The sequence below is a fragment of the Quercus suber genome, unplaced genomic scaffold (genome assembly GCF_002906115.3).
Source record: "Quercus suber isolate HL8 unplaced genomic scaffold, Cork oak 2.0 scaffold_412, whole genome shotgun sequence".
In the NCBI taxonomy this organism is placed as follows: domain Eukaryota; kingdom Viridiplantae; phylum Streptophyta; class Magnoliopsida; order Fagales; family Fagaceae; genus Quercus; species Quercus suber.
The window spans coordinates 649,872-663,971 of record NW_027069863.1 but is presented as its reverse complement, the minus strand read 5'-3'; the positions used below and the strand labels follow the sequence as shown (position 1 = coordinate 663,971).

The 14,100-nt window shown below is 35.1% G+C and overlaps 2 protein-coding genes across 2 annotated transcripts; one reads left to right on the top strand and one right to left on the bottom strand.

Moving 5' to 3' along the window:
• Positions 1-4,425: 4,425 nt before the first annotated feature.
• LOC111983174 (2S seed storage albumin protein) lies at positions 4,426-4,938 on the top strand. Its single transcript, XM_024014838.2, has one exon. It carries the CDS (start codon positions 4,426-4,428, stop codon positions 4,936-4,938), a length of 513 nt encoding a protein of 170 aa, XP_023870606.2.
• A 1,375-nt stretch (positions 4,939-6,313) lies between these two features.
• On the bottom strand, positions 6,314-13,662 carry LOC111983172 (polyubiquitin). Its single transcript, XM_065761433.1, is given in 3 exon segments — positions 6,314-6,968; positions 6,971-7,757; positions 13,378-13,662. Coding segments are annotated over 3 exon segments (1,608 nt in total). The 3' UTR covers positions 6,314-6,432.
• Positions 13,663-14,100: the final 438 nt, after the last annotated feature.

Genomic DNA, 14,100 nt, shown 5'->3' with positions numbered 1-14,100 from the left:
CTTTATGCATTTTCATATGCTGATTGGGCTAGTTGTCCTCCTACTCATCATTCTATGACTGGTTATGGTGTTTTCTTGGGTTCCAACTTAATTTCTTAGGTTGCTAAGAAACAACACACAATGTCTCGCTCAAGTGCAGAGGCCGAATATCGAGCTATGGCTGTTGCAACTACCGAAGTCACTTGGATCTCCTTTATACTATGACATCTTGGCATCCCTTTACCTACTGCTGCTACTCTTTTTTGTGACAACATTAGTTCCTTATACATGTCAATTAATCCCATTTTTCATGCACGAAGTAAGCATATAGAAATAGATTACCACTTTGTTCGTGAGAAAGTTGCTCAAGGAGATCTTATCACTAAGTTTGTTTGTACTTCTCATTAAGTTGCTGATGTGTTTACAAAGCCACTTCCTCGTGACAGGTTTCAAACTCTTCGATCCAAGTTGGGAGTTTTGTCTCCTTCACTCCTCAACTTGAGGGGGAGTAAAGAAGAAGAAAATTCAGCAGTGCACAAAAGGAAAGAATAACAAAGCAACAAATTTGGAAATCATTCATCTCTAGAAAAATCACACAAAATCCTCTGCCATTACTCAATCAACACCATATTTGGCTCTTTTACTGTTACTGAAGCTCAGCAAATGATTTGGCTCCAAGAGAAAATCACTCCACTCATAATTACACACTTTGAATTATTTTGAAATTCTTCCATGTACAAACACTCAACATTTGTATATAAATACCTATGTATAACTTCTCTCATCACAAAGAGAGGGGGCCCTTTTGAATAAAACAATTACTCAATTTCTTCTTTAATTAAAGGGGGTTTAAAACATTGAACATTTAGCTTAATGCATATAAAAGCATAAATATTTATTTTGACATACACAATACATTTGATTTTTCTTTTTGTAGGAAATGAGTTGGAGCAACCTATCATTAAAAAAGGTCTGAAGACAAGGGTACAAGTATTATTTGTTATGAAGAAAAGGTTTTGAAGTATTCCATGACCGATTGAAGATGATGTATCTTGAAGTTAGCAACATTAAATTCACTAATTTTCAATTTAAGTAAAGATTGAGATTTGATGTATTCTAGCTTGTAGGACAACTTGGACAATTATTTACAAAGTTTTTAGCAACTTTTTGGATAGCGTTTGTAGTTGGCTTATGAACATACTCAAATATGTTGAATTTTATATGTGCATGTTTGAGTAGGTTTTAGTCAAACAGTGATCATATATGTGATATGTTATTAACATTATGAAAATATGTTTAATGAAGTTCTACTTTCTATTTAATTTCTTAGAAGTCTCATTTGAGGATGTTTGGGCCATTTTTAACTCTTTAATCTTTTTGCAATTTTTGCATTTCTCAATAAAGGTATTTCCATATCTTGAAGAGTAGTAGTATAAAAACTGAAAACTTAGACATATATAGATACACTTTAACATAAATGCTCAAAGTTCTTGAATGATTGAAACTAGTATTTACTTGTGTTGTGTTTAAAAATTATTCCCACTTATGTGTTGTTTTGAGGAAACCAAAAATTGAAGTCCAAAAGTTGAAGGAATATGTATCATTTACTTGAATATGAGTTCTCACTTCTCAAGGCATCATCTATAGTAAGGCAATTGTTTCAAGTTGAACAATTCCAATGTTGCATTACAATTAAAATTTGATCCAAGAGAGTAGTAGACAAGAAAAGAATTTGATCCAAATATGAACAAAATTTTATTAAAATGTACACTTTGATCACAGCCATAATAATAAGAGTTCTATTGAAATACACTTTGATTACAACGTCATAATAACATGATAGTTTTGCAGTGTCTCTCGCTTCTTGACAATACATTCCCTCAACAGTCTGCAATTTTCAGTCATAGCTTGATCACTTTGACTGGTCTCATGTTATACAACTTGTCTCACCCTTTCCTAGAATGATATCTCTTCATTATGTAAGTTCTTTTGTTATCAAAGCTCTAGAATCCCAAGTTTTACGACACATGAAATGCAGTCACCTGATGATGATTCAAAATGTAGAATATCTTACACTTTGACAGTCTATTCCCTCAAGTAATTGGTGATATAAAATAATGCAAGATGTATACAAAGAATTGATGAAACCTATAGGAAATATCCAAAAAATGTCAATCCTTCATATATTCAAAACCCCGATCACTCTTTCTCTCCCCGTGCCACTTAACCAAGCACTCTAGCCGCTATCCCTCTACCCATTTAACTCTTCACTCCATTGCTCTCTCTTCAAACCAAAGATTCAAGGGTTTTTGGGTTTGGTTTAAGATTTCGTTTGCAAAATCTCAAATCGAAGCTCTATCGGTGTTGGGGGTTTTATGTCCTCTTGATGATGCAACTGTCTCCCATCATTTAGGTCAACTGGGTTAATTTTCTCAGCTTCATCATAGTGGGTTGTCGCTCTCTGTCACAGGATTGGATGCTTCAGGTGGTCACTGATTGTTTGATTCAGAAAGCTTGTTCATATGTTCAACTTCAATTACCAGTAAATTCTTGGAATGGGTTTGGATTGGATTTTTTGGAATGAGTTTGATTTTGGGTAGGATCTGATGGGTGTTGTCGTGGTAGTGGTGTAGGTTGTTGTCGTGGTGCTATCTGGTGGTTGCGAGATTGGCATGGGTTTGGTTGTTGTTGGATTGATGCGGTTCTGGTTGCGAGATCAGTGCTGGGTTTTGGCCATGAGTATAGGTGGTGTTGGGTTTGCTTGTTAAGAGCATCTCCAGCAAATTCATCAAATTTTTGTACTGTTTGGAGAATGAACAGTGACTTTTACCTTTATCTACCCACTTTTTCAAATACACTTTCCAACAGATTCTCTATCTCATTTAAATATTATTTCTTCATTCATTATTTATTCTTTTTTTAATAACTACACATCTTCCAACACTTTTTTATTCAACACCTAATTATTATAATAGGAAAAAAAAAAGCATTTGAAGAATGAACAATAGCCCATCAGACTTGATGGGCTACTGTTCATGATCCCAAAAAAAAAAAAATTCCAGGTATACCGAACCGGTTGGAGCATAAATAGTGCACAGATTCTCCAAATTTTAGCCAAAAAACCCGGATACAGCATCTGTTGGAGATGCTCTGATGGGTTTTGGTGATGTTTTGGTCGTGGGTGGTGAGTTTGATCAGTGTGGGTGTGGTTGGGTTTTTTTTGGTGTTGCTAATCGGTTAAGGTTTGAGGTTGTTGGTTGCAATAGGGAATAGAGAGAAGAGAGGAAAAGGAAGAGAGAGAGAAATAGTAAAAACAAATAAAAAAGAATATTTTAATAAAATGGCAAAAAAATAAAATAAAGTTTGGGATGTTTGGTGTGTTGTAAAATGATATAATATAATTGATAAAGTAACTTTTAAGATGGTAAAATATGATAATTTGTAGAAACCAGGTCTAAATGCTCTCAAGGTTTTAAATAATGTCATTTGGAATAATTCACACTTTATCAGAAATATCTAAAATTTTTAGACATCTAGTGGGAAGTACATTGAAATTTGAACTTTTACAAAACAATTGCCCACATTCAATTTCAATACTTGTTAAATATGTTTATTCCTCCTCAAGTATTCATTGAGCCCACAAACTATAAGAAACTATATTTATTGTCTCACATATAAAGTTTACAGAGCATTCTGTGGACATATAAAGTAACACAAATACTAATACATAAATAAATTATATATATATATATATATAAAAGAGAATTAGAATATATAAAGTAACACAAATACTAATAAATAAATAATATATATATATATATATATATATAAAAGAGAATTAGAATATATAAACATGTAGCACTAAAACATGTGCATACGTACATGATCAAGATTGAATGTTATTTTTAGTTGATTGGAAATTGGAATAAGTGAGATGTACTAATTTGTGGAGGGAAATGCTAACGAATGCTTTTAGGGTATTAGTTAATAATCCATTTAAAGAAAATTTTTATGAAAAAAAAAAAAAACTAATATTTTGACAATTTTTTTCATTTTCCATAAAATAGTATTAAAATTTTCTTAAAATATATTGTTAAGCACTCGTTTAGCATGACACATTCAAAATTGCAATATTTTTTCTAAAAACTGGTTCCCACACTGTTTTCTCAAATAATATTGTTTGTTGACAGAAGCATTTGCATAACACATGACTAGCTAGCTACTTGGCAACATGAGCACGGTGATCAGACCATGCAAACCCACCTAGCATGCCACACAAATCCAATCATGCAATAACCAAACCAAAAGCAAACAACAATTAAACCAGACATAGCTACCCCACCTTCCACGTACCTAATTACATGCAGAGCCCAAAATCCTCTACAAAAACCTCATCACCACCACCAATTCCAGTCACCAAAAACAACCCAATTAAGGATTATAGTCATGGCTAAGCTCACTATCTTAGCAGCTACTTTCACAGTCCTCCTAGTCATGATTGCCAACACCTGTGCCTACAGCATCACCAACATTGAGGTCGATGGATACAGGGATGCAGACGTGCAAGCTCCGGTGAGGTCGACATGCTGTGAGCAAGTCCAAAGGCAGGACCTCAACCAGTGTGTGCAATACTTAAAGCGTGCAAGCGAAGGGTACCTAAGCCTGCGAAGAGGATGTGATGAAAAGGAAGAGCAGCAGCAGCAAGCAGCTCTGCTATATTGCGAGCAGCTGAGGCAATTGGATGACAACTGCCAATGTGAAGGGGTAGTTGAAGTGTTCAAGGAGCAAATACAGCAGGGACAATTGCAAGGCCAAGGGATGAGAGAGATATTCCAGAGGGTTAGGGAGTTGCCTGAGATGTGTGACTTGGAAACCAGCACTGTGAAATACCGTCTGGGTGTGGTTTTGCCTTCTAAATTAAAGCAGTGCATTTTCAAGTTTACTCCAGTAGAGTTATGATATATAGGACTAGGAGTGAAAAATATGCTAGCAACTAGAAAGCACTGACACTACTGTGTGCTTTGGAGTTGAGAGGCTGTAGTGTAATTAAACCGCCTTTATACTCTATATGATAAAAGTGATATAATGTCAATGTTAAATATTAGTTATAGGCTTGTTTTGAGCCTTCCAACAAGGTTCGGTAAGTATTGTCACAATTTTCAAAAAGAAATAAAAATATTTACAACTATTGAGACGGTGTAAAACAATATATTATTAATGATAGATAATAGATAAAATGATATTAGTTTAAAATTTAGATAAAAATTAACAATGATAAATAATAAAGTAATATTATTGATGAATTCAAGTAAAAATTAATATTAAAAATAGACCGTAAAATGATATTAGTTATGAATTAATAATAGACAGTAAAGCTATATTAGTTATGAATTCATATATATTATTAATGATAGCTAATAAAGTGATACATATTATTAATAATAGATGATAGATAATAAAGTGATATTAGCAAAGAGAATTCATCTTTTCAATCGATTGGTTAATTCCTGTTTTCAATTATTTTTATCAAGACAATTTTTTCGAAATTTCAATTGGCCATATCCATTTCATGGGATGATGCATAAACACTTGAAAAGGAGATCAAGAATTGCACCGATGGATGATGTAGGACTTTAGTACACGCAAAAGGGCTCGAAAACGCTTCCATTATCCTGTCTTTCACGTGACGGCTGGGCTAAGAGAGTAACCAACTATAGACCATCGACACAACGCGATTCAGTATTTCAAGGAGAGGCAGAAGCATTCGAGGAGCATACTGTTCCCTTTGGATGGTTCATAAACTCTAATCATTCAATAATAGATAAGTGCTTGGACTAGCCTTGCAAACTCCACACCATAATCGAACACCATCTTACTACAAGCATAGAATGGAATGCCTGGATCCAAATTCCATGGCAACTTACATTATATATCAATGCATTCCCATCCAAATAATCAACCAAATGATCTCATCCAAACATCTATGCAGACAAACTTGTATTTCTTATTCGTAAATATGAAGCAGCATAACAATGAAAAGACAGTTCAGTGCTCTAAACAAGCAACGAACTAATCACACATGACAAACTAAGATGAAATTCTAGGGGCCTCTATATTTCCAAACGCAAAGGCTACCATCAACTAACTGCTCTAAAGTCTAAACCAGCAAAACCAAATAATAAAGAACAGCATACCAGATAGACAGGATAATCATACACGAAAGAGGAAACTTTATTCAAATTACTTAATAAAATGACCAACATATGGCCATTCAACGAGTTTAAGATACCACGACCATAACCAAACAACACTAAATTAAAGCAAGTTTAGAACATATTAGGAGCCATTATACAATGGCAAGTAAACTGTGAACAGATAGACAAAAACCAAAAAGCACCAACATAGAAATACTCGAGACAATGGACTCGAACACAGAATCCCAACCATCCAAGCTTAGAAACCACCACGGAGGCGTAGGACAAGGTGCAGAGTAGACTCCTTTTGGATATTGTAATCAGCCAGAGTCCTTCCATCTTCAAGCTGTTTGCCTGCAAAAATAAGCCTCTGCTGGTCTGGGGGAATTCCCTCCTTGTCCTGAATCTTTGCTTTCACATTATCAATTGTATCAGAACTCTCAACCTCCAAAGTAATGGTCTTCCCTGTCAAGGTCTTAACGAAAATTTGCATTCCACCACGAAGGCGCAGCACCAGATGAAGGGTAGACTCCTTCTGGATATTGTAATCTGCAAGAGTCCTTCCATCTTCAAGTTGCTTTCCTGCAAAGATAAGCCTTTGTTGGTCTGGTGGGATACCTTCCTTGTCTTGTATCTTAGCCTTGACATTGTCAATAGTGTCCGAGCTTTCAACCTCCAGGGTTATGGTTTTTCCAGTCAAAGTCTTCACAAAAATCTGCATTCCACCACGCAAACGCAGCACCAAGTGAAGGGTTGACTCCTTTTGAATATTGTAATCAGCTAAGGTCCTTCCTCTTCCAACTGCTTGCCAGCAAAAATCAGCCTCTGTTGGTCCGGTGGGATACCCTCCTTGTCTTGGATCTTAGCTTTAACATTATCGATAGTATCTGAACTCTCAACCTCCAAAGTAATTGTTTTGCCAGTCAAGGTCTTAACAAAAATTTGCATTCCACCTCTAAGCCGGAGCACCAGGTGGAGGGTGGATTCCTTTTGGATATTGTAGTCGGCTAGCGTCCGACCATCTTCAAGCTGCTTGCCAGCAAAGATCAACCTCTGCTGGTCTGGTGGGATTCCCTCCTTGTCTTGAATTTTGGCTTTGACATTATCAATGGTGTCGGAGCTCTCAACTTCTAAAGTAATGGTTTTACCGGTCAAGGTCTTCACAAAAATTTGCATTCCACCTCGAAGCCGGAGCACGAGGTGGAGGGTGGATTCCTTTTGGATGTTGTAGTCGGCAAGTGTGCGACCATCTTCGAGTTGTTTGCCGGCAAAGATCAACCTCTGCTGGTCTGGTGGGATACCCTCCTTATCTTGAATTTTGGCTTTGACGTTATCAATGGTGTCAGAGCTCTCAACTTCCAGAGTAATGGTTTTGCCAGTCAAGGTCTTCACAAAAATTTGCATTCCACCTCGGAGCCGGAGCACCAGGTGGAGGGTGGATTCCTTTTGGATGTTGTAGTCTGCGAGGGTGCGACCATCTTCGAGCTGCTTTCCGGCAAAGATCAACCTCTGCTGGTCTGGTGGGATACCCTCCTTGTCTTGGATCTTAGCTTTGACATTGTCGATGGTGTCTGAGCTTTCCACCTCAAGGGTGATGGTCTTGCCAGTGAGTGTCTTAACAAAGATCTGCATCTGTTTCATTCAAAATTACAAACAAACGTTATATTAGCTGGGTTCAGACAGGAACAACCCCACATACATTCCATTCAAAATTGAAACAAGAACTTGAGGAATAATCAGTTTGATAACTCATCAAGGTTGATGGAAACAGCAACTACGTATAATATTCAGGGGATAGTATTTGTTATGATTAGCCAAGACCAAATCTTTTACAATATCTTCGTCATCTAACACAAAACACAGACAAAACCCAATTCACAACTACGTAAAAATTGCACAACTTCTAAATTCCCCACAAAAAAAACACCGTTCATATAATCAAAATCAAAAAAAGGCAAAAAAAATCAATCTCATATTAACCCAGAAGGCTAATGTTCGACAATTTTTCTCAAGCTAATAAAAATTCATACTTTTTCTCCATCTAGAAGTCAAAACAAATTCTTCTTTTAAAATTTAAGGGAGAGACCAAACAAAAATTCCAACAGATCAAGCAGTTATCAATAAATCACATATCACAAATAATAAATCAATTCTAATAGATCCAGCCCTAAAAGTTGTAGCTAGTATTAATTTCAATAGATAAAAGATCGACCATAAGATTACTACAGGAAACCACAAAGGTCAGAGAGAGGATCTGAAAATACCTTGAGATTGAGAGAGAGAGAGAGAGAGAGGCTTTTGAACGATCTGAGCTTGTTCAAAAAGTTTGAAGAAGAGGCTCCGCTGTGTTGGTTTGTGAGAAATTTCTATTGAGTTTGTGTTGGGCTGGGCTAAAGGGATGGGGGTGGTGCTGCTTTTATAGGTGGGATTGCCTTTTACATTAAGGAATTGTTGAACGGTTCAGCCATCAGGGTTGTACCACGTGGTGGTCCTATTTACATGCCAAGATTGACTTCCTTCTCGAACCCTTCGCTCTCTTATTTCTGGTAGTAGATAAAGATTGATGAACTGTTTGTTGCTTTTTGGGGACAGGTTTTCCTCACGCCACGCCCCTTTAACCACGCGCATCTTCCATATTTGTGGGTTTTTTTTTACCCTCTATTTTTAGTAGAATTTGGGATTCAAAATTGCTAATTTAGATTTTATTCAAAATTAAGTTTTAATGGCTGAGATGCACTATCACAAATTGAGTTTGACTATATGTGATTATGAACAATTGATTCCAATTAATTATAATTATAATCAATTTGAGATTAATGACGTGTTATAATTTGATTGGCTAGGACTGTATTTTATGGTAAGGTTACACGCATTTAATTAATTAGATAGTCAAACATTAATTATTCAATGAGTAATTTTTGCAATTATCTTTTAATTAGGATAAATTTTTAGGTATGCAATTTTGCCCCATCTTGCTTAACCCACCTCTCCCTGCTTCGCCTCGCGCAGATTTTCCCCGCCCCGCAAAGGTGATGGGGCAAGATTTTAGCCCCGCGCCATAGGATGGAACGGGGATGAGTTTAAACTTTTTAGACCCATCCCGCCCAGTCCCGCGTTGCTAAGGGTTATAACTGTAAATTTTTCATACTCTAAAATCCTACTATTTAAACAAACATATTAATATTAGCTTATTTTATTCTATCCAATGTGGTTCTCTGCCTTTATTTTGTTATGTATTATAATATGAGTTTTTTTTTTTTTTTTTTTGTGATTGTCTTGTTAAACACTTGGATATATTATTCAATATTTTCTAAAAAATTGATTTGATTGGATAGGATAAATTTAGTTATAATTTCAAATATATTTTTATTAATGAAATAGGTTTCATTAAAAAAATTATACTTGTTGTAGGGAAAATTAACAAAAAGTAAAATTTTATGGAGTGGAACGGGGCTTCGTGGGGCCCTAAGGGTGGGGTGAGAAAATTTTTCCCGTCATGCAGGGTGGGGTGGAGATGGGGTAAGACAAAACCATGCGGGGTGAGGACAAAGACTCTATCCTTCGGCCCCATCCTGCCCCATTGCCATCCCTATAAATTTGTAACTAATTAAGTCTGAAATGAGAATGATTGGATCCTATTAATGTTAATTGAAAACTAATTTGGGACCTATTAATGTTAATTATGCTGAAATTATTTTCTAACAAATAACCTCTACTCACTATTTCGTTGATATCTCTCAGAATATTTTGAATCTATGATTGAGGTTAATTTTCCCAAAAACTAGACATCCGGTGCTTCAATTTGATCACAAAAATAAGACAATTCCGATCAGAATTGAGGAAGATATGATTTTTTGAATTTGGCTCTACAAACTGTTACAATAGTTACGAGAAAACCGAATTTTGCTTACTCCTCATGCCTATCAATTTTTGAATTTAATGCACCCGATTTTCCTAAAAGCTAAAATAAGGTATAGGTTCGTGATTTTTTGTCAACCCTCATTAAATGACATCCATTCATATTTTCTCCACCACTACTATATAAACTCCTTATCTCCTCTATTCCAAAGCACACAAAAACCCCCTCTCTTCTCATCTCTTGAATTCTAGTGAAGTAGAGTAGTCTTATTATATTTTAATCTTCTTGAGACTCAAAGTATTGAGTGAGACTCACACTCTCTCTTCTAACTCTTCTTTTCCTCCACCCTTAGGACCTCCACCAAGAGTCTCCTCCTTTACCATATGAATCTTACATTGAGGTATAATCAATTTCTCTAACTTGTCTTTTTATGTTGCCATGATAAGAATTTAAGATTAAAGCATGATAGTAATTATTCAAATTCTCTTGAATATGTTTTAATGTTCTTATGTGTTCTTCACATGTTTTTGATTGTTCATCACATGTTCATGCATAACACTAGTTTTGATCTTAAATCCACATCAAAAACATGAAAAAGATGTTTGTTTAATAATTCTTTCAAATCATTGAATTTAGAATATCACCATCCACACACATTCATTATAATGTATTTTTCAATCAAAATGAAATACTTAATAAATTGAATTTGGGTTTATCACATGCACACATATTAAATTCAATATGCAAATTGATAGATAACATATTGGATAATGTGATATGAATGTTGGTCACTATTGTCTAGAAAACAGGTTTCACCGAGTAAGGTGGGTGCCCAACATTTTCCCACTTTATAACATAGCCTCCGAGCTTAGATCAAGGGTTAATAGATAAATGTTTATCCTTGTAATTTTATATTTCTAAATTGTAACTAGGAAATAAAGCTATGTACTTTATTTTAGATTGTATTTAGGACCAAAACCATGTAATTTTCCTATGATCAATGTAAATTTAATTTCAAATTAATAAAATGAGGAATTTTTCAATTTTGGTTTTCTTATTTATTCCAATAATTAAGTAAGCGGCAACTCTATTGTAAAACTTTTAATCTAAAGGGGAAAATATAATTAGTCAAATCTTTATTTTGAGAGGCAATAACACNCGCATGTTTTGTCTTACCCCATCTCCACCCCACCCTGCATGACGGGAAAAATTTTCTCACCCCACCCTTAGGGCCCCACGAAGCCCCGTTCCACTCCATAAAATTTTACTTTTTGTTAATTTTCCCTACAACAAGTATAATTTTTTTAATGAAACCTATTTCATTAATAAAAATATATTTGAAATTATAACTAAATTTATCCTATCCAATCAAATCAATTTTTTAGAAAATATTGAATAATATATCCAAGTGTTTAACAAGACAATCACATTTATATATATATATATATATTTTTTTTTTTTTTTGGGTACAATTTTGGAACCTTTTGTTTATTTAATGGGATCATTAAAACCTTTTAAAAAAAAGTTTAAACAAAAAACCTAAGCCTTGAATTGGCACTGTTTCATTTTGTACTATAAAATTAGCCGAGTCCTAATGCATGAGATGGTATCTTAGGAATGACTCATATGCATTATCTCTCTTATAATATATTAGTCACACAAAGTTATGAGGACCATATATGAAGTATATGCTAGTTTTATGAGATGATTATTATCTCATTGTACATACAAACGTTGGCTATAAGCATTTTGATATCCTTTTTTTTTTATTATTATCAATAATGTGCTAAAATACAATTCTCTCATTTTAAAATGATTATATACAATTTTAAGAAATCTATGTAGAATTATCTATAAACACAAAATTTCAAATTTGAAAATCAAACAATTGGAAGTGTTTAACAAATCCAAATTTGTATTGATAAATAACCAAGTACAATTCTATGTATTTTTATTATATTACTAAATAATAATCCTTTACTTCAATCACCTTTAAAATGTCTTCAATTCAAGAATTGCGTCAATGCAGGCTTAACTCAAACAAAAAGTATCTTATACTTAAACTAGAAAGTGGTTTGAAAGATCTTTGACCCAGAATTGTGAGAAATCTTTGATTGTGTGCTTCTTTGAGACTATTTGCTCTTTGCATTTTTAGCATATAGGTAGAAGTTCTTTAGGGTTTTAGTCCTTGAATCAAACTAATCTTCACTTGATTAGAGTTCCTTGAGTTTCTAGATGCTTTGGGACTTAATTACAGTAATACTCTGAGACTTGGAATGATGATTTGAATGAATGTTTTTCGAATATTATTGTAATTGAAGATTCTAATGTAGATGTTGTGGGGCCCGTGGGCCTGATAGCCTCGGCCCATCGAATGGTAGGCCCAAGGACAGCGCCAAGGAGGACTGACCAGCTAAGGCTAAGTCAGGCAAAACCTCTGTTGTGACCCACGCCGAGGACCTGTTTGTCCTCGGCATTCTAAGGATAACTTTCGGGAGGGGACAAGCTCAGAGCAAGCTGTCACATTCGCACTTAATGCATTCACCTAACCCCTCTGGCCGCATTAATGGGGATATAACCCCTTGGCAGGGCAACGTTGATCAGAGTGAACCACTTGAGTATTGATAAGGTCTCTGATGGGACGGACGGCCAGAAGAAAGGCAAATGGATGATCAACAGATGGAATAAGGAGATAGGCAGATGGGAACTATATAAGAAAGGCAAGTAAAGAAAGAAGGGGGGGGGAAAAAAAGAAAGAAGAAAAGGGTCTCCTCGGCCATGGGCCGAGGAGCATCCCCCCATTTGTAAAGAAACTCTCAGCATTTTTCTTATATAGAAAGTCCATGCATGGTGATCGACGGCCAGCACCTAAACCTTTAACCCACTCTCTATAAATTTATTGTTTGGGCTTGTTGGGCTGAAAACCCAGCAAAACTCAGGGTCAATCCAAACTGAGTCCCTACAGATGTTATTCAGGATTTTAGAACTTGATCTAATATAGTTTCAAAAGTTAAAGTTCTTGGAGGTTTAAAGGTTGATTCTTTTAGACCTTTAAGACTTTTGAGTGATGAATGTTCATATTATCTTTTAATTTTGTGAAATTCAGGCTTAAAATTTAAATCATCAACCTTTTAATATAATTTATTTATATATAATCATTATTTAACTGCATATTTAATATTGTTAAGTTAGATGTGCCAATATAATATACCCCCTGAAAAAAAAAAAATATATATATATATATATATGCAATACAATGGTAATCAACCTCTGCTGGTCTGGTGGGATACCCTCCTTATCTTGAATTTTGGCTTTGACGTTATCAATGGTGTCAGAGCTCTCAACTTCCAAAGTAATGGTTTTGCCAGTCAAGGTCTTCACAAAAATTTGCATTCCACCTCGGAGCCGGAGCACCAGGTGGAGGGTGGATTCCTTTTGGATGTTGTAGTCTGCGAGGGTGCGACCATCTTCGAGCTGCTTTCCGGCAAAGATTAACCTCTGCTGGTCTGGTGGGATACCCTCCTTGTCTTGGATCTTAGCTTTGACATTGTCGATGGTGTCTGAGCTTTCCACCTCAAGGGTGATGGTCTTGCCAGTGAGTGTCTTAACAAAGATCTGCATCTGTTTCATTCAAAATTACAAACAAATGTTATATTAGCTGGGTTCAGACAGGAACAACCCCACATACATTCCATTCAAAATTGAAACAAGAACTTGAGGAATAATCAGTTTGATAACTCATCAAGGTTGATGGAAACAGCAACTACGTATAATATTCAGAGGATAGTATTTGTTACGATTAGCCAAGACCAAATCTTTTACAATATCTTCGTCATCTAACACAAAACACAGACAAAACCCAATTCACAACTACGTAAAAATTGCACAACTTCTAAATTCCCCACAAAAAAAAACACCGTTCATATAATCAAAATCAAAAAAAGGCAAAAAAAAATCAATCTCATATTAACCCGGAAGGCTAATGTTCGACAATTTTTCTCAAGCTAATAAAAATTCATACTTTTTCTCTATCTAGAAGTCAAAACAAATTCTTCTTTTAAAATATAA